Below are 18841 nucleotides of genomic sequence, written 5' to 3' on the forward strand. Positions count from 1 at the left end.
TCTTCTTAACAAAAAAAAAAAAAAAAATTTACTCAAAGGAAGATGGAGCATAATCAAGGACCTTCTGGTTACTTACTGTGAGCACAGGAGAGAAGGAAAGGCATAGGATAATTGGAGCCCAGCACTCCTCACATAGTCCCTCCAGGGCTGTTTTGTGCCATTTCAGCTATCCTGATAATCTCCAGGGAGAGCTGATCTACCACCTTATCTCCTTGTGCTGCTGGCGTTGTGCTTTTGGTGCTGGCTGGAGGCAAAGGTCACTTCTCCCAGCAGCACCTTGGATTGGGGGCCTGCCCCTTCTGCTCTCAGTACCGTGTGAGGGAACGCAGATGTGTCCAGGAGAGGAAGGAAGGCAGCAGGATTTGTATCCATCATCTTGGAGAAACCAGCTGACAGAAACAGCACAGCAAGCCTATTCAACAATGTGCACGTTGTGGAGTGAGCACAGGTGTGTCTCCAGAGGGACAGCTTGGTACCTGCTACTCTGTCTCCTGTCAGATTACTGCCTGCCCTGCTTTTCAATCCGCTAGAATCCAACTTCTTTTCCAGTAACTTTTCTATCAACTGCAATCTTGTCCTCAGGTAGGGACAAACAGCTTAGAAACACTAGGAATAAAAAAAGTATCAGGAGTAAGTTGGTAGCGATCACCTTTCTGAAAAAGAGAAGAAAGGGAGCTGATAGATCTTTTACCTCAGAGTAGATTGACTGATTAAATACAAAAAGGTTCAAGATGCTCCCTGTGTGGTCCCGGGCCCTGAATGGAGAAGATTCTTCCCCGCCCCCCCAGGAATGCGGGGCATTCACATGCAAAAGATGCTGTGGCCGCGCCCGGGCTCGGTGAAGGATGCGGTTGTTTCCCAGATAAGGCACCTCTTATCGCAGCACGTGAGCCGCAGCCCCCGGCCCCGCTGCCCCGAGGCGGCTCAGCCCCCACCCCAGCTGCGGGATGGACGGGCGGGGATGACGCCTCTCAGCTTTCACCGTTTGCTATGCACAGAAAGGAAAAAATAAATATCAAAACACGTCGAGGGAGGCAGCAGCCAAGGGCCTGGATTCTCCCTTCAATCCTTTTAATCTCCTGTAGGAAAGAAGTGAAAGTCAAGTAAAACGGTGAGCTGTCCTTCGGTAGAAAAACGGGGAGCATGAGCAGCCCAGGCTCGGCAGTGGGCTAAGTTAGTAAACCCAGTAATGCTCAGCAGTTGGTTTGGGCTCCTACCTGAAGGAAAGGGTGTCTGTCCCTCTCCCCCCACTCTCCCCTTACCTCCAGGATCTCCCCTGCAGGAGCACAGAGGCTCATATTGCCAGAGCAGGAGAAAGGGCGGCGTTCCCTTTTCCCCCAGCACACACCACAAGCATTGTTGCTGCCTCAGGACTGTTCCTGCTCCGTGCCTGTGGCCACTGCTGTTACCTTTAGCTCTGCCCATGGCCCTGGTGCAAGGACTGGCCAGCACTCATCCAGCAGTGTCCTGAGCCATCTCCTCGTGTCCAGAGAGCTTTTGGGTTGCAGCTGCCTTCAGGAGGGCACGGAGGAGCCAGGGGAATACAGAGTAACACAGGAAGCTGGACAAACTCACCCGGGCAGCCTTTGTCCCCACCTCCCCAGGGCCTTCTCCCTCCCTCCCTCCCACTTGCAGGGATCTCCCTACTCCTGACATATTGCCAGCTGCTCCAGCAGGAAAAAGGCAATGGCCTGGTGAAGAATTTTGATGAATGGTGCTGAGAGCCCTACAGCTGTACAGTTGATGCCCAGAAGGCATCTTGGCTTTGAAAAGCTAAAGCAGCCAGTGCTTCCAGAGCCTGGAATCCACCTCCACTGCTACCCATGCTGGGAATTCAGGCAGTGGCTTTAATTCTCAACCTCACTTGAAGAGCATCTTCCTATGCTCGCCCTCTCTTTTCAAACCTTTTCCAAGGTAGTGAGGAAAAATGGCAGCTTTCCACCAACCCAGCTTTTGTTGACAGCCTGCCCTGTAAGATGCCAGAGAGACTTATAAAATGTTCTGGTGGCTTTGCTTTACACTGCCATGCAGAAGCAGCATTCTTTCAGTGGCCAAGGTGAAGGAAAGGAAACCTAGAAATGGACCTAAAAAAGTTAAACCAGAAACTTTCTGGCAAAATATTGGGAAAAAAGGATGGAGTTTGAAGCAGTGATTCTTTTTCTCCAGTCATGACAATGAGGACTTTTTCTAATAACACAGACAACTAGGAGGGGCTTTGTTTTTTCTGCATCCTGATAGAAGAGAAGGCTTTTCCTGGGTGGTACAGAAACACACACACACAGAGGTGCTGTGAAAAAAACCTCACATTTATTTGATTAAACAAAAATAAAATAAACTGCATAGGAACATTTTAAAGTCCAGAGAGACACTGACTTTGTTTTAAGGCTGCCAGTAGCTGATACATCGTCTCCTTGCTACATCCTTCAGCCTTCCCTATGGACCACAAAGATACATTCAGAAGCCTCCATTAATACAAGGGTTCTAACACTTTGTTCACTTATTCTACGTAAAAGTTTGCACATAACCTGTCATGATTTCTTCTCTGCAGTACTCAACATCTGACAAGTAAAAATTGTATCACTTTTTGTCCAAGTAGAAATGTGATGCCCTTTTTGGAGCACGGCAATTTTTGTCACAGTCTGACTCATTTTTAATTAGATAGAAAAGCTCTGAGCAGCTCATTAAAAGCAGAGCACTGTCTGACCTCCTGAGATATTTTATTATTATTAGGAGAGCAGCATGATTAGCTACTAAAGTAGAAAAGAAATAACAGAAGAGGAAACTAAGAAACCAAATCAACTCAAGATGCCCAACATCCAAAGAATGACAAGATCAGCCTGGATCCCAATGCAAACCTGCACTGAGACAATGCTACTTATAAATCAGTAGTGAAAATTTTCTAAGATGGGGCATACGTCTACAGCCAATTAAGGGGGAGGGGAGGGAGGGAGGGAGGGGAGGGAGGAAGGGGGTAAAAAAAGCATGTTTGACATTGGCTTCATGAGGCTGAGCTTCATTTTGTTCAAGGCTTGCAATTTTTATTTGAGTTAAACTGCAGGCATGTGTTTCACACCCTCAACTCCTCCAAGGACCTGTGCACGAAGCGAGCAGGGCATGACAGGTAATGCACAGTACAAACAAGAGTCACAGAAACCCCCACCAACTCAGGTGACTAAAGCAAACCTTACAAACTAGTTAAAAACCTCTTAGTCATTTTAGAGAAAAAAAACCAAAACAAAACCAAAAAAAAACCCCAAAAAAACCCAAAAAACAAAAAAAAACCACTAAAAAACCCCTCAGAAACAGGCATCTCTACCTCTGAAGGAAAAACTACTACATTGTCTGAAAAGTACTCTACAAACCTATAAAAGGACTTTTTTTTTTAACTAGTCTGGTAGTTCAAAAGGAAGTTACTTAACTACATCAGTACACAGACACTTAACATTCAGTCAGTAAGGCTCTATGAAAAGAGCTTAAAAAATTATCTACCTGAGTTTGTAAGTTGATACAATCATTAATAGAAGGTCTAAGACCATGCAGGTACACAAAGCATTTTTAGAACCATTATTGGTTGAACAATGATGGAAAAAGATGCCAGTCTGGCTTGTTAACCCGTAAGATCACTTAGAGACATCAATGTACATTTCCCACCATAACATTTACCAAACCCAACACAGCCTATTGTCATTAGGGGTCTCCTGTACCCACTTCTGCCACCCCTTAATATGAGCTGGGGAGGAAAAAGGACTTCTTCCTCCAACATAGTCTGAAAATATGCTTCTGCAACTTAACTCCACAGGTAAAACGGGGTATGTTGCACATCACTATTTAACTTGCCTAAAACCCCAGGACACTGGTTTTAAACTGCCTCTCCTGAGTATGTCTGAACCTAAGCTGCCCTCCAGGAATAGGAACTTGATTGCTTTGTCATGGTGGAAAAAATCCCATTGAGTCAAGCAAGCTACAAATACAATCACCAAGTCAATAAAATAAAAAACCAGGACCTTATTCCCTTCAAGCATTTGGTATAACATTGTGTTTACAGCAATCATAACACCAGTCCTCCCAAAGAGGACACATTGGTAGGTATGCACAAAAGTTTTTCTCTTGTAGAGAGAAGACCTAAAGGTCTTAGGGACATAAGAACACTGCAAATCAACATGAAGGATGTCACATCAGCCAGTAGTGTCATAATACTGAACAAAAGTTTACACTTCCATACCTTGTAGTGAAACCAGAACAAATTCAGAAGCATTTCAGGTCTCAGCCCAGTTTGCCTGAACATTTGGTTTTATTTACAGATTCTCTAGCAAGGGCAGCTTAATATCTCCATAGGCAGGCAGCAAAAACAAAAGCAAACAAAAGCGAGCAGTCACCACATAGCACACACTTAGTATCTCTGTTTCAATTAAAATGCTTTTCCAACAGGCAGGATGAATCCTTCCCCCAGGCAGATTCTCAACTATTTCCCAAGCCTGTCTGATGCTAAATTGAGGTAGATGATTTACTTCTGCAAAGTAAGGTAGAACTTCAAGCAAAAGATAGTGGCATCTCTAGTTGTGCATTTTGTACCACAGCAAACTGGGTTTCAAACTCCCAAGGACTCAAAGACCAAAGGTACAGTATTTGTGTAACTCAAGTACCAGTGTTCCTTTTTTATACAGTTCCAAACTGTTTGTCTAAATATCTCTACTTTTAAATACCCTATTACCTTTTGGCACCATTTGGCTTACACTCCTTTAAAAAATAAACAAAACTTTGGCACAATATTTTTTAAAACTAGAACTGAACAAAGAAATCTTATGATCAAAGTTATGGCAAGGTGAGGCTATAAACCTGCTCTCTTCAGAGATCAATTTTGGTTTAACTAACGTAATGCACTGGGCCCACTTTCCTTCAATTCCAAGGGAATGCCACATCCAAGTGACTTGTTCTTTCTCTCAGGTTGGTTATGTCTGGCCCTAATATGCATTGGTTTTCAGGTGTTATCTTCCTTTCCTTGCTTTGTTTGAAAGTTTCAGGTTTATGGGCCCTCCTTAAATAAGTTATATTTAAAACATACTAAATCAAAAGGAGCAAGTTATGTGAAGGACCTGCATTATCAAATACTGAATCTGCTTCAGTTTGCTACTAAAGTTCCTGCTTAAATAATTCTGAGAAAGGACAAGATTGCTTTATATGCTGAGCACCCAAACCGGCCACACTGATTGCTGATAACATTTTGTCAAGCAAAAGGTTTACAGAGAGCCACTGGTTTAACCTGGCATAGAGAAAATCCTTTGGGAGTTTGAGTAGACAGCTCTGTCCCCCACATTTGCTGTTCCCCAACCAAGAGGCACACACTCACTTTACCCTTCTCCAGGCCATTTCCCCTAGTTAAGAAGGTTACTCTGAATGCTTGTTTGGTTTGCAACCCAGCTTCCAAGCCTTGCTTTTCCTCTCTGCATGCATGTACATTATGATACTGGGGCATTGACCTGAGAACATGCATGGAAAATCAGAGCAAGGTTGGAATCTCGTTTATTACCTTTTAATAAGCCTCTACGGGGCATCTGATGTTGGCATTGTATATTAGCACTACTTTGTTTCATTGCATATAAAACACTCCATTTTATAAGCTACACTACCACTTTTCAATGAGACCAAGTGTGCTTAGCACTATCTATCACAAAGATAAGGAATTCTTTCGGGTAGCTAAATAGTAGTGTTTTTAAAACAAAAAAGCTCCCCAACAACATGAGGTCAAACACTCAAGGTTCGGTTTGCAAGCAAATCCCACTGAGTTAAATAGACAGCAACTTAGAGTTTAAGCCATTCCTCTTCCTGACTGAGCTGGGCTGGGGGGTTGTGCAATGGCTCCATTCAAAAAGCAAAGGGCAACTTCAGGGTCTGTCACCTTCCACATGGTGCAGGCTGGGGGGACAAAACGTTCCTCCAGTTCAACACAATCCTGACTGCACACTTAACCTTTTTTTTTAATGCCTGGAAAAACAACTCCGTTCTAGCCACAGAGAAGGGCAAACCCCACAAGCATTTAAGCACAAGAGCGTTTCTAGGACACTTCAACACTGTCAGCCACTCTGGTCAAAGCATTTAGAGACCGGGCATTTTCATTAAGACATGATAGGATAAATGCAAGGACACTGCAGACTAAACATTAAAGCTTTTTAAACCACTGTTCTTTGGTATCTAGATCTTGCAGGCTGTTAGTTTTCACAGCCCAAGTTGCAAATAATTCAGGGACATCTGTCACAGCTGTAGGCCACCCCCAAAAAGGGAGGTGTGCACACAGGCAGAACTTGCAAAACTTGAAGGTAAACTAGCTCTCTCTGATACATGTTTTGTGTGGCCACAGAAATTTATTGACAGACATCTGTATAAAAGATTATCCTTTCAAGACTGTTTTTAAACCATGCCATCCTAAGATTAAGCCTAACTGAAACACACTGCTTTGAAGAGTTTGCTTCCTTGAGGCTTTGGCTGAAAGGCAGCACAGTTGTTTTATACCATTTAATTTAGGTGGTTTTCTTCACCCTTCTTTTGAAAGAAGTTTTGCCATCTCATGAATCTTTCTTGTCTCTTTCTGGTCCTTTAGTTTAAGCCTCCTCTATAGTGGCAGCTCTCTGTCTGCACACATCATTGGTATTTCTACAAAACTCAGAAAGTTAACGCTCCTTGGAGGGGAAAAGCAGCAAGAAGGAAAGTGCACCTTGTGATTTCTCACAAACTTGTAAAGAGCCTTTCAACCTCAGGTCACTCTTGTGCATGGTGGCTGGCAGAGAGAGGAATCCTTTCCTTGCAGGATGGTTAAGGCTCTTCAGACTTTTTGACAACGACCAAATTTACATTTCAAAGATCTTCTCTTGCAAACAGTAAGGTAAATCCCATGGCATTTCCAAACTCAAGAGTACTGATACATGAGTTTTTCAATTGCAGAGAGCAAGAAGAGCCCTCTCTTGCCCACTTTAAACAATTCTTGTTTGCCAACATCAGAGGGTGAAGCTACAGGTCTGTAGAGACCATATCTGCTTGAACAGCTAAACTGGAATGCAGGAAACGAAAGAATAAAACCAAATCCTTCCAGGGACTCAAAGTCACATTTTGCTAAAGAGATCTCTATTCTCCCCAAAAGTTTCTGCTTCTCAGAACACCAGTTTCTATATCCCCGCAAGGGCAAACTTCCCCCTGCCTCCAAGCTTTTAAGGATCATATACATTAACTTTACACAGAAGTCTTTGGTACTGCCCTGGGAAAAAAAGCAGCAAAGTTTCACCTTGATGCAGTTTGCCTTTAGCTGGTACTGGTAACTCTTCACTTGGATCTGTAGCCAGAGATCCTGCAGCAGGGAGCTCCAGGCCCACCCCACCCATCCTAAAAGCTACAGTAGCTATTCCCAAAATTTTCAGTCCAGCTCTCTGGGGAAGCCAGAAGACAAAAAAAAAAAATTATCAGTGATAGAGTTATTGCAATCCTCTCTCAACAAAAAACCCCCAAACAAAACAAAACAACTGGTGACTTCTCCAAATCACACCCTGAAACTCCAAAGCTGTGCTTATTTCTTTCTTTTGGAAAAAGGTACCACTTCTAACAAATTAAAACATTATTCCCTTAAGGTTTCTCTATGGGAAGGGGCAAAAAACACTAAGCCATTTCACAAGAAAGTAAATCAAAAGGGTTTGATTTTCCCTGTTTCAATGCCTCTCCTAACCTCTTCTGTTACCTAGATTAGGGGCACTGCTAAAAAGAAACAGTAACTTTTTTCAAACTAATTTAGCTTTCAGGTGAAAAGAGGTAAATATGAAATTCTCAATGACAGGATACACTAAAGGAAGCCTTGCTTTTTATCTAAACTTTACAATGACCGCACTAAGCCACTAAAATGAACAATTTGGTTTAAAGAATTTTTGTGCATTTTCATCAGCTTCACTTTGTGCTGTTAAATTACTGTGTTTCAGTAAAAAAATACACAGAAATGCCAAAAAATATGCAAACTTGCTCTTCCTGGTGAGTGAATCTCACTCACTTTCATAAAAAGTTCAAAGTCGTCTGGGAACAAGATGCTGTGCTCACCAGTAAATCAAACACACTGAGGTATAAAAAGGAGAACAGGAAAAAGTTCTCTGCTGCAGCAGCAATGAAAAAAAAAACAACCAAAACCAACAACAACAACAAATGTCCCTCCCTCCCATGTCCCCACCCACAGAACTGCAGAATGGTCAAGAACACAAATTTCTCTACAAACACCTACTACCATTTTCTCCATTTAAAAAGTTACATAGCGCCTTTCTTGGCTTAGTCTAACAGAACTCACCACACAAACCACCTAATGTGCACGGCAATTCTCGTTTGTGCATGAAACCCCATCGGGGGAAAGAGGTAAAACGTTCTGAGCTATGAGTATGTGGGGATGGGGAGGGGGCAAGAAATCGGGGAAGGAAGGGAGGACAATGAGGTAGATAGAATTCAATTTTACAGGCTCACTCCCTGCAGAAAAGGTAAGTACATTCATCTGTAAAAAAATTAAAGATGAGGTAGGTTTGAATTAACGTTGTATTTTTTCATTTTCTCTTAGAAGAATTTCCCTGAGACAGTTTCTTCCTAATTCAAACACAGATTAGAAGACGAGAATTCGATTGTTTCCGAAGTCGACCACAACAATCATGCCATCAGGGGTGACAGCTATACCTGAAGGACGGTCCATCTGACCAAAGCCGCTTCCCTGAGCGCCAAACTTGCATAAAAAGCTACCATTGGACTCGAATATCTGCACCCGGTGGTTCCTGGAGTCGGCCACAATGATGCGCCCTTCCTGATCCACCGCCACTCCCTGCGGGCGCAGGAACTGCCCGTTGCCGGTGCCCTCGGAGCCCAGGAAGCGCGCCGACTGGCAGTCCGGGTGGATGACCAAGAGGCGATGGTTGTTGAAGTCCGTCACTACCAAGTGGCCCTCGTGATTGAACGTCACGCCTCTGGGGGAATCAAAGTGCTTCCAGAGTACCCCTTCGAAGCCGTACTTGTTCAGGAACACGCCGTCGGGCCCGAACAGCTGAACGCGATGGTTCCTCGTGTCAGAGACCAGGATCTTGCCCTCTGCATTGACGGCCACATCCCACGGGTAATTGAACTGCCCGTTCTTCGTTCCTTTCTCCCCGAACTTCAGAATGAACTGCCCCTCGAACGTGAAGATCTGGATGCGATGATTGTCCTTGTCGGCCACGACGATCCTGCGCGAAACGTCGCAGGCCACGCCGGCGGGACGATCGAACTGGCCCGGCCGGGAGCCCAGCGTGCCAAACTTGTGATGGAAGGTCCCGCACGGCTTGAACACCTGGATGCGGTTGTTGCTGCGGTCGGCGACGATGATGAAACCTTCCTTGTCGACGCTGACCCCCCAGGGGCGGCAGAGCTTGCCATCGCTGTCTCCCTCGCTGCCGAAGGACAGCCCCGGCAGCCCGATGCCGATGTAGCTGCGCCCGGACTTCACCATCACTTTGAAGGGGCTGTTCTCGATGTGTTGGTTGCACACAATCACGGACACCAGGTGCTCTCCCTCCAGCTGGGGACGGTAGCTGACCAGGTAGGTCCCGTTCTGCTGATCGCTGACGTCCGCCTCGAAAAGGTTTCCATCCGGGCCCATGACCACGGCAGAGATCATGTCACCCCCTGAGAGGCGAGGCTCCCCGTCGTGGTCGTAGCCGATCACAGTGAACGAGGCCACCTTGCCCTGCAGAGCACGCTTGAGACCTTCCCCCGTGGCTTTGGTCAGGGGAGCAAAAGCCCCACTGCTGACAAAGCCCATGGATTTGATGGCCATATACAATGCCTGGTCAGGGGGGGTGAACATGATCCTGTCGTCTTCCTGTGGCTGGAGAAGGCCTCTGACGTTCTTCAGCTCCTGCACCTGAGCCAGCATGCGGTCCCGAGCCAGAAGAATGTCCATGGTGCGACCCTCCTCCAGGACCTGCTGAACAGCACTAATGGTGTTATCCAGCTTGTTCAGGTTCTGACGTAACTTTTCAACATGCAAGTAGAGGGACTTGGCCTTGACTTGGCGAATCTTTTCCACCTTGTGGGAAATGGGGGAGAGAAAAGCGCACTTACATCAGGAAAGACAGACCACAACACAGATTTCCTTCAGTCTTCCTTCTACATAAAAGCCAGCTGGACAGTTGCTATAGTATGCTGACACACAGCTGCGGAACAAACCTCTAAAAATCACAGTGCAGACAAGAAGAAACAAGGAAAACAAATTACTTATCCAAATTTAGGATTATTAGTCTCTCCTACCCTCCAGGCAACAACATACATTCCTACTCTGCAGATCTGCTGCATCAGAGTGACATTTGAGAGCGAAAATCACTTGCTTACTAGTAATTATTTGCTTCCTCAAATGCTATTCTGTTTTCTAGTTGCAAGGTACTTGACAGATCATCCAAAGGCATATCTCATTCAGCCCCCAGGGAGGACAGAAGTTATTGCAGCCTCTGGGGAAGAGCAGAGGCTGAGGCTTCACTAACCAGAACTGAGGCCAATTTCAGAAGGTGGGTTGTTGTCCCACTGGGCTGAGCTGGGAGTCAGCACCAGCTAATGCACATGGGCTCCTGTCATTCCCCTGCCTGCCAGAACTGTTTTTGTGTGACTGGATAGTACCAGACATCTATCTCCGTGGATTTTTAGGGTCCAATTATTTTAATATTTTCTTGTAAATACCAGCAGTCATGCTGAGCTTGTGCTTTAAAACAGGATGTTTTGTGAATGTCACTTCAAATAACACAGAAGGTTGCTGCCAGTCCCTGCTTGAGGGACTGAAGTTGGTGAAAAAATGCCTGTTTTGTAACTCATCTATATAAGCCGATGTCTACCCTTACTTGTGAAAAACCACTTTGGACCATCTGGCAAAGACACCTGCTGCATAAACCTAATGTAACACATCTTTGTTTTATTGTTGCAAAAGTACATTTCCTGATGTCTGAATACTTGCTTGGCCTCAGAACAGTATCTGGAATGCATTTTATTGGAGGAAGACTCAATGTCTGAAGACTCCTCAGCTAGACACTGACTAGATAACATATGTACAAACATTCTGTAAGTTGAAGGATGTAGGTTTTATCAAGCTGTAAAAAAAAATTTGGAGATACTTCTTCCAATCAGTAATGCACCCAAGACACATTACTGATCTTAGGTCTTAGCTAAATCCATAGACTCAGTCCTGGTATACAAAATTGTTTATTAGCATGCTTGATACACAGTTTGTTTTGCTAAAATCATTTACCACCACCATGTTTCCTTCTTAAAATAATGTTTTTCAGCTTAAAGAGAACTTGCTCTCAGTGGATAGTCCAACAAAGTGCATTTGTACAGCACACTAGGATAAAAAGAGCTTAGGTGCAGATCTTACTCCTCCTGTATTAGGAGTACCTTAAAAGAGAAAGCTGCCAAGCTTCCTGCAAGAGGTTAACAGTGAAAATCTAAACCCAAACTCTCAAGGAGCATTCAAAGTACACTAACTATATAAAGCGCAATTTTATTCTTGCTATTGACACTTACAAAAGAAAACAAAGCTTCTCTTGCAGGGGACCATGACCACTGAATTACTTTTCTGGAACAAGAAACTTGCCTGTTACTTCCTTTCCTCCTCTCAAAATACCACACATGCATTGTTGAGCTGAAATGAGACCACCAGGTCAGAATGGTGCAGATACTCTTTTCTTATACTAGTTCAAGAATTATAATTACCTTGATTGAAAGGAAAGGGTTTTAAGGATGGGGACAGTGAAAGTTGGTGTCACAGAATTTCTACCAGCCTTTCTAAAAAACAAGAAAGGACAGGATAGGACATACAGCTTTGCTCCTGTCCTTTATGAGGAGTGGATTGGAAAACCAATTATACTATGTACCTAATTCTAGAGCAGCCCACTAAAGATATTTTGAAGACATTGTTTGGAGGGGATCTCCTCTCGGGGGCAGCTGCGGGGCCAGCAGGGGGAGTGCCCAGCCCGCGTGTGGGGCTGTGCTGCTCCCAGCATCCAGCAGCAAAAACCCCACCAGCAGCTCCGGTCAAGGAAACCTGCAGCTTTCCTCGGATATCAGAATCTCACTGTGTAGTAGTTTGAGCGATTTTTCAGTTTGAAAAGCACTTGTCAGCAGTGCAAACCACAAATGTAAGGGTGCGTACCTTCCAGAGCAGCTCACACTCCCGCTCTTCCAAGGCCTTCTTGTGTCTAGTGGTCACTACTTTGACTTCAGACTGTATCACCTTTGCTTTCATCTCGACTTGCTCTGCCACAGCCTGGGCCTGCTCAATACTCAGCTGGGGAGAAAAAAGACACACACACGCTTAGGGCTTGACCAAACCAATTAAAAATACACTAGAGGACTGCTGCTTACGTCTTACATTACATGCTACGCCTTCAGGTGAAGGCATAAAGTGACAACTCTTAGTTTCTTACTAGGCCTTCTTCACACATTTCATACACTGCAGCCTAAAAACTGACAGGATTGTTTAAATACATCTATTACCTGGAGTTTACACCTTCATTGTGCCTTGCACCCAACACAACAGCACTAAATCCCTGTGCAATTGCAGCGAGCAGCTAATGTGGTGAACAAGAGACTTGCACAGAAATTCATACTCATTTTTTCTTCCATGTAGAGAACCCAGCTTTTCTACCCCCTCAAAATGGTTCAGACTGTTGTTGTGTGAAGTTCTAGTAAAAAATGACACTGCACAGAACAAGACTGTGTTATCTATGCATTTGAGCTGCACAGAAATACCCCTAAAAGAGTGTGGAGATAATCAATTTTAAAAGAAAAGAACAAATGGTTATCAGTAAAAAGTATTAATGTCGTTATGCCCACCTTGGGTAGAGACCAAATTATTTCTAATATAACCGTGCAATGTTAGTATTTTAAACACATCCTGTAGTAGTATTCTGCAGAATGGACCCAGAAGGAGCATGTCTCTTCCCGCCCCCCCCAAGGAATTAAAAATGGTTTCCTCAAAAAATCTGTCCTAAACTACTCTCAAGTTTCACAAAATATTACAGAAAGAGGCATAAAAACAAAGACCAGGCAAATCTGAAGGATCACAGTTCCCAATGGAACAGGTTCAATAGCAATGGGTAACAACTTTTTCAACACCTTTGTCATACAGTGAACCAGCAGATGAACCTGTGACACTCAGAGAGGTTAAAAAGATAGTAACTTATTAGTTACAAAATTCTAGAACAAGATGATGACCTGTGAAGATATTCAGCCTAAAAAAGAGGGAGTTCTTACAAATATACACACACTTGAAGGGAGGGCACTGAGAGGGCAGAGCCAGGCTCACTCCAGTGGTGCCCTGGGACAGGACCAGAGCCAATGGGCACAAACTGAGACAAAGGCTCCCTCTGAGCATTAGGAAACACTTCTTTTTCCTCAGAAATGCAGGCTCATTGAGATCAGCTAAAAAAGGTTTTATCATACATTCAGAACCTTCAGGAAGACGCCCTCATTTTAACTGTACTTATGAGGATGCACCAATCTAAGAACCACCTGTTGCAATGGACTACCCAGTGTGATCTAGCATCATCTAGAACATCAGACAGTAAACACTGTCATATTTCACTAAATGGTTGTTAGTATTTTTGAACTCTCCATTCAGCAGCATCTAGTTTATGCCAACAACTGGAATGCTAAAACATAAAAACTTAAATATAGCGTTGCTTGGACATTTTCATTCCAGGTAAGCTATTTCAAGACAACTAGTCTGAACTAGACTTATTTTCCAGGTCACATAGGAGGTCCTTTTCTGAAAGAAAAAGGAAAACTAACTTGGCCAGGTGATTGCTCTCTGGAGACAAGCTGAAGACAACCCTGACAAAATCAGACAAGACAACATTTCTATCTTTACTCCAAAGAATTCTCCTGCAAACTGTCAGGGGAAAACAGGAATGGTATTTGACAGCCAGCCTGCAGCCCAGGGCTCAGTAAGAGGAACAGGTCTTTCAGCTCTTCTTCCTTCATGAACTTCACTACAGTTTTAACAGGGAATGTCTTCAAACTCATACAGCCAATATATCCCAGTCCCACTGGAGGCTGACCTGCCCCCTCACAAAGCTTCTGGCAGGCAAATTTGACAAAAAAAATTATAATCTTATTACAATATTTAGCAAAGTAGACATGAAGTCAACACTTCATAAAAGTTTAAGACTTCATAAAAGCCAGTAGGCTCAGACCTAGCTAGAACAGGCCACACATAAGAATACTGTGCCTCTATCACCTCTTCTATGCTATTTAAATACAGAAGCTGCCCTACAGCAGGGAAAAGGCATGCATTTCTTCCAAAACAGACCTGGATTCCCATCAAGTACAGCAAAACACCTTCCTTCTCTTGCAAGGGGAAAGAGGTATCACCTTGAGAAGTGTCAGGGAAACTATCCAGTCATATTCCAATTCTAACAATGATGTCTGTGAAAGCATAAAAATCTCAATTTACTTATTTTTGTTTTTTGTACTCAGTACCCATTTAGAACTATGATCTACATATATGCATAGGGATGCATTCCTTATTTTATCTTAGGGATAAGAGCAATCACAACTTCCCTCATTAATCCCCACTAAAACCAGAGTCCACCTTTCAAGAACTCCATCATAGCAGGAGAGATAGTAATTCTCTGTGGATGCTGGGATCTTTCAGCTATAGTTATGCACTAGTTGGTCATCTACCAACTACCCACATCATCATCTGGATTTATTTTTACTTGCCCAAGTATGAACAGCCCGGATCAGTGGGGGATGCCCAAAATGCTAAGATTCTAATACCATCCAGGATATTGGTGATGTTTTGGTAAAATTCAGGGGGCTCTGCACTCTGCCCAAATAAGCTAGAACAGCCTAGGAAGGCTGACAGCATCAAACACGCAGGGGTATGATGGGGGGAACAGCAATACAAATTTATCTATATCTGAAGCAAAAGCCAAGAGCATTAAGTACAACTTCTGGGAGTCTTCTTCACATGGAAATCCCTTGTTCACTTTGATTACTGTAAGGTGTCAGAGTTCTGCTATGAAAACTCGCTCCTGCTGTTCTGCAGGCATTTTCTGTGCTGAACTTGTCTTGGAGAGGGCAGCTTTTTAGGAAGCCTGTTAAGCAGCAGAGGTTCTTGTTCTGGTCAGACACCACACAATCTTTTTAATAACAAATCATTGTAAAGAAGAATAGCTTTTATCATGCTCTCTCCTCATGGCATGTCAATTTTTCCAGTGCTAGTGAATTAGATGGTCAATCAGTTCACACACTTGGGAGACAGAAGACAAGGCCTGTGTTTATCCAAGAATTGTGCAGGGTTACTGAGTGTGAGATGGAAAACAACTGTTTTGTTTCCTGCTGTTGGCCAATAAAGTAAATCATCTATTTGCAGCTGTACGTCTCCAGCTCTGGCCTCTCAGGGTTCTAAAGATGGCCAACATCACTCCCCATTCTCTTAGAGATGTCACCAGTGCCTTGTGTTTGTTAAAAACAAGTAAAAACAAAAACAACACTGCTTTGCAGTGTATCTTGTAAACTTTAGGGTTGAAACTGTTACTTCCAATTCCTCAAGAGTAAAACTGCAGCAGCAGCAGTCCTTGTGCAGGTGACATGTTCCAGGGGGCCCCCACCCACGGACACTGCACACAGAGCTTCCAGTGAGGCAGACAAACGTGTTTGCACGAAGGACAGCAATGCAGACATCCATCACTAGCTACTGCTACCAGCACATTTCCCTTTGGAGTAAAAGCTGAAGGGCAAAGTTGTATCAGAACCTGGGTGTCCTTCACAAGCTCCCTTTAGGGGGACACCTCTGTGAGCTCCCCTTTATCTACATTTCACCACCTGAGGGAAAAACTAGTGATGATCTTGCTCCAGTGGCCCCAGCAACTGATAGTACAACATGAACCTATGAAGGAACCAACTGCAAGAGCCAGAAGCAGCAGGGTAGCATTATAGAACTTGGCCATGCTTCTGGATGACTATGCTGACTACAGAGGTGCCCAAATCAAGACTTGCCATTTTGTAGAATGGCAACATTCAGTAATTTTTTGTATTTCTTGTCTTCTGTTGAACAGTAGGAACCAGAGTCTCAAGCTGAAAAACAAAAAAAAATTTATGATTTAATTTTTACCTAAATATTCCTGTGGGATATTTAATGTTCTAGACTTCCTCCAAGTTTTCACTAGTGCTGCTTTGTTAAATGAAAAAAAATATGATAGAAGCATTAAATGCTCCAGAAGAAAGAAAAACTGTTACAAAGCTTGTGCTCTGAAGAGCTACAACAGAGGTGCTGATGCCCTCACTGAGTGGTTTCTGCTGTCTGATGCTCAAATTAAATCAGTATGTCCACCCAGCACACAGTTATTTGAAGAGGCTACCTCAGGTCTCTGAGGTAGATCCAGGCTCTGAGCCATGATGTTAGATCGCACCAATTTAGTCCAGGAATTTATCCAATTGGACAAACTGCAGCACCACACAACACAGTGGCAGCACCATGAGAAAGGCTGCTTATGGTAACTGTACTGCAACTCATCAATGCTGGCTTGCATGAACATACTTGGAGAAGTCCCTAGGATTTTTTTATTCCATCCATCCAAAGAGGGGAGGGAGCTATAATTTTTCAGCCATTAATTCCAACACTTAAGTTTCCCAATCTCAAGTTTTCCAATGAAGGTGCAAACCTCTGGAAATTTGAAAAAATTCAAATTCAAAAGCAAATTTTGGTTCTACTGAGGAATTCTTCAGTATTTGAGGGGTGAATGGACCACAGGTATTGAATAAAGAATATTAAATATACACTTTCCTACCTCAAGTATGGAGGATTTGCAGTTTAACCATTAAGGAATTTAAGACTAAGTTACCCCTAATCAGAGGGGAACAAACAGCTGAATGCTTCTTCTCTGACAAACTCCTTTCTGGACTTCAAAAGCACATCAAATACAAAAAATCCTGAAGGAAACTTTTTGGTATGTCTCAAGTTAGCCCTCTTCCACCAAATGGAAGGTGTTCCAGCCATAAGTGGTTTGTTTTCAGTTCCTTAAGGCATAAAAAGATACAGCGGGCTTGTTTCACTGAACTTTTCCAGTTACTTATCACTGTGCCCAAGCAGGATAAAACAACCAGGACATAGCAGCTGGCTTTCTCCAGCATCAAGAACTGGCTACAAACCTCCTGATGTTCTTACCCTAGGTAAATTAACTGGAAGATCCTACATAATTGCAGTGAAAGGTACCAGGATTCGCAGTAATACTGGTGCAGCTATAGCACAAACCACAGCAGCTGGACCAATTTAAAGGTTTCAGTCTAATGTGTGTAAAACACTACAATATCCTCACTTGAAGTTCCTCACAAAGATAATTTTAAAAGAAACTTTGATGGAGGGAGGGCTAGAGGCTAGGTTAAGTCATGCCAGATACAACTAAACAATCATTTTGGTTTGTGCTGCAAGAAAAGACTTTTTGCCTACAGTTTTAGGCAGAACAGTAGTTGGGACAGTGACACATGTCAAATCCATCTCCCTCAGTAACCATCTGCTCATATGCTGCACTGAGGAACTCACTGAAATACCACACAAAACAGAGACTAAAAGTACAAAGAAATTCAGCCTCTTGATATAAATCCCAGCTTTAGAAAAGCACAATTGACTCCATTTTGTTGCCAAAGCTTCATTTCAGATTCTCAAACCTGCAATCCTGACTTCAAAGCCACGCACAGGGCTGCCTGAGCTAACTCAATGTGACAACCCCAAAAAGATCCCTTGCAGCACAGCAGTGCCATCCTTCTCAGGTATCGACCTCCCAGCAGCACACATCCATATGGCAACCCACAGGGAAGCTCCCACCCAAGGGCAGAGGCTCAAGGCAACAGATCAGCTTCCTCCTCTGGCCAGCTGAGTTTCTTACAGTACCCCCTCACCCCCTGCAAAGGTGTTAATCTATTTCATACCACTTCCCCCACAAATTTGGGAGGGAAGCTCCTAAGCCTTCCATGACAGATAAGAGAGCAGCTCCTGCTATGTTCTGCACATGCAGTGAGAAGCTTGCATGGTCAAGCACCCCAGCAAAAACAATTATAGGCTCAGCTAAGAAAGAATCTATTTTGTTTTCCAATAAACCCACTTTTTAAGGCATCTGAGCTGAACAGATTAAAATTTATTTTGACATGTTCACCTGGAAATTGACCCTAAACGAACACGAGCCCTCAGTGCTTTACTGTTACGCAAGTGCATTAGATTACATGCATACATCCATACATATATATACAGTTACACATGTATAGATGTATTTTAAGAAGGTGACATTTTGAAGAAGCCATCTATCTTTCACCATAACAGATTTACGTTCAGTTTGTGACCTAGTCCTTGGAAAAAATTCTGAAAGAAGACAGCTAAGTGTGCACTTTCGTGAGGTAAAACAAGGCAGCGGGACACGCTCCCCACATATAGAAAGGCAGCAGTCCTGATTCCTCCCACACCACTTATCCAGCGTCAACTTTGGCTTTCATATCACCCTGTGAATCAATCTGAGTCTCTGAAAAGGCTGGAAAAGTATCCCAGCTAGGAGTATAGCTTTCTGCTGAAATAAGAAAAGAGTCCTACCATCAACCCTGTTGGATGTTGCTGCTTCATTCCCTGGCACCATCAACAGCCCTTGCAGCACAGCAGTCAACCAGCCAGAGGGCTGACCCAGCCAAAAAGTAAACCCACAGAAAAGCTACCCTTTCAGCTGGATCAGTTCATCACACAGGCACAAGTTCTCAAGTTAGAGACAGGCTCAGGAATGCAGGCCAGGACCATCATAGCACAAGGAAGCATGGAAGGCTTTCTACT

The 18841-nt window shown here is 43.7% G+C and overlaps 1 protein-coding gene across 3 annotated transcripts in view; it reads right to left on the minus strand.

Moving 5' to 3' along the window:
- Positions 1-2255: 2255 nt before the first annotated feature.
- The window catches only part of TRIM71 (tripartite motif containing 71), a 62495-nt gene continuing 45909 nt past the window's right edge, over positions 2256-18841 (minus strand). For all 3 annotated transcript variants that reach the window (XM_030970368.1, XM_030970381.1, XM_030970376.1), the window contains exons 4-5: positions 12176-12310; positions 2256-10066 (exon numbers count right to left, since the gene is read on the minus strand). In XM_030970368.1, coding sequence (XP_030826228.1) covers positions 8615-10066; positions 12176-12310 — 1587 coding nt within the window. In that variant the 3' untranslated portion in view covers positions 2256-8614. The remainder of the gene's footprint in view (positions 10067-12175; positions 12311-18841) is intronic.

This window comes from Camarhynchus parvulus, chromosome 2 (assembly GCF_901933205.1).
Source record: "Camarhynchus parvulus chromosome 2, STF_HiC, whole genome shotgun sequence".
Taxonomy (NCBI): Eukaryota; Metazoa; Chordata; class Aves; order Passeriformes; family Thraupidae; genus Camarhynchus; species Camarhynchus parvulus.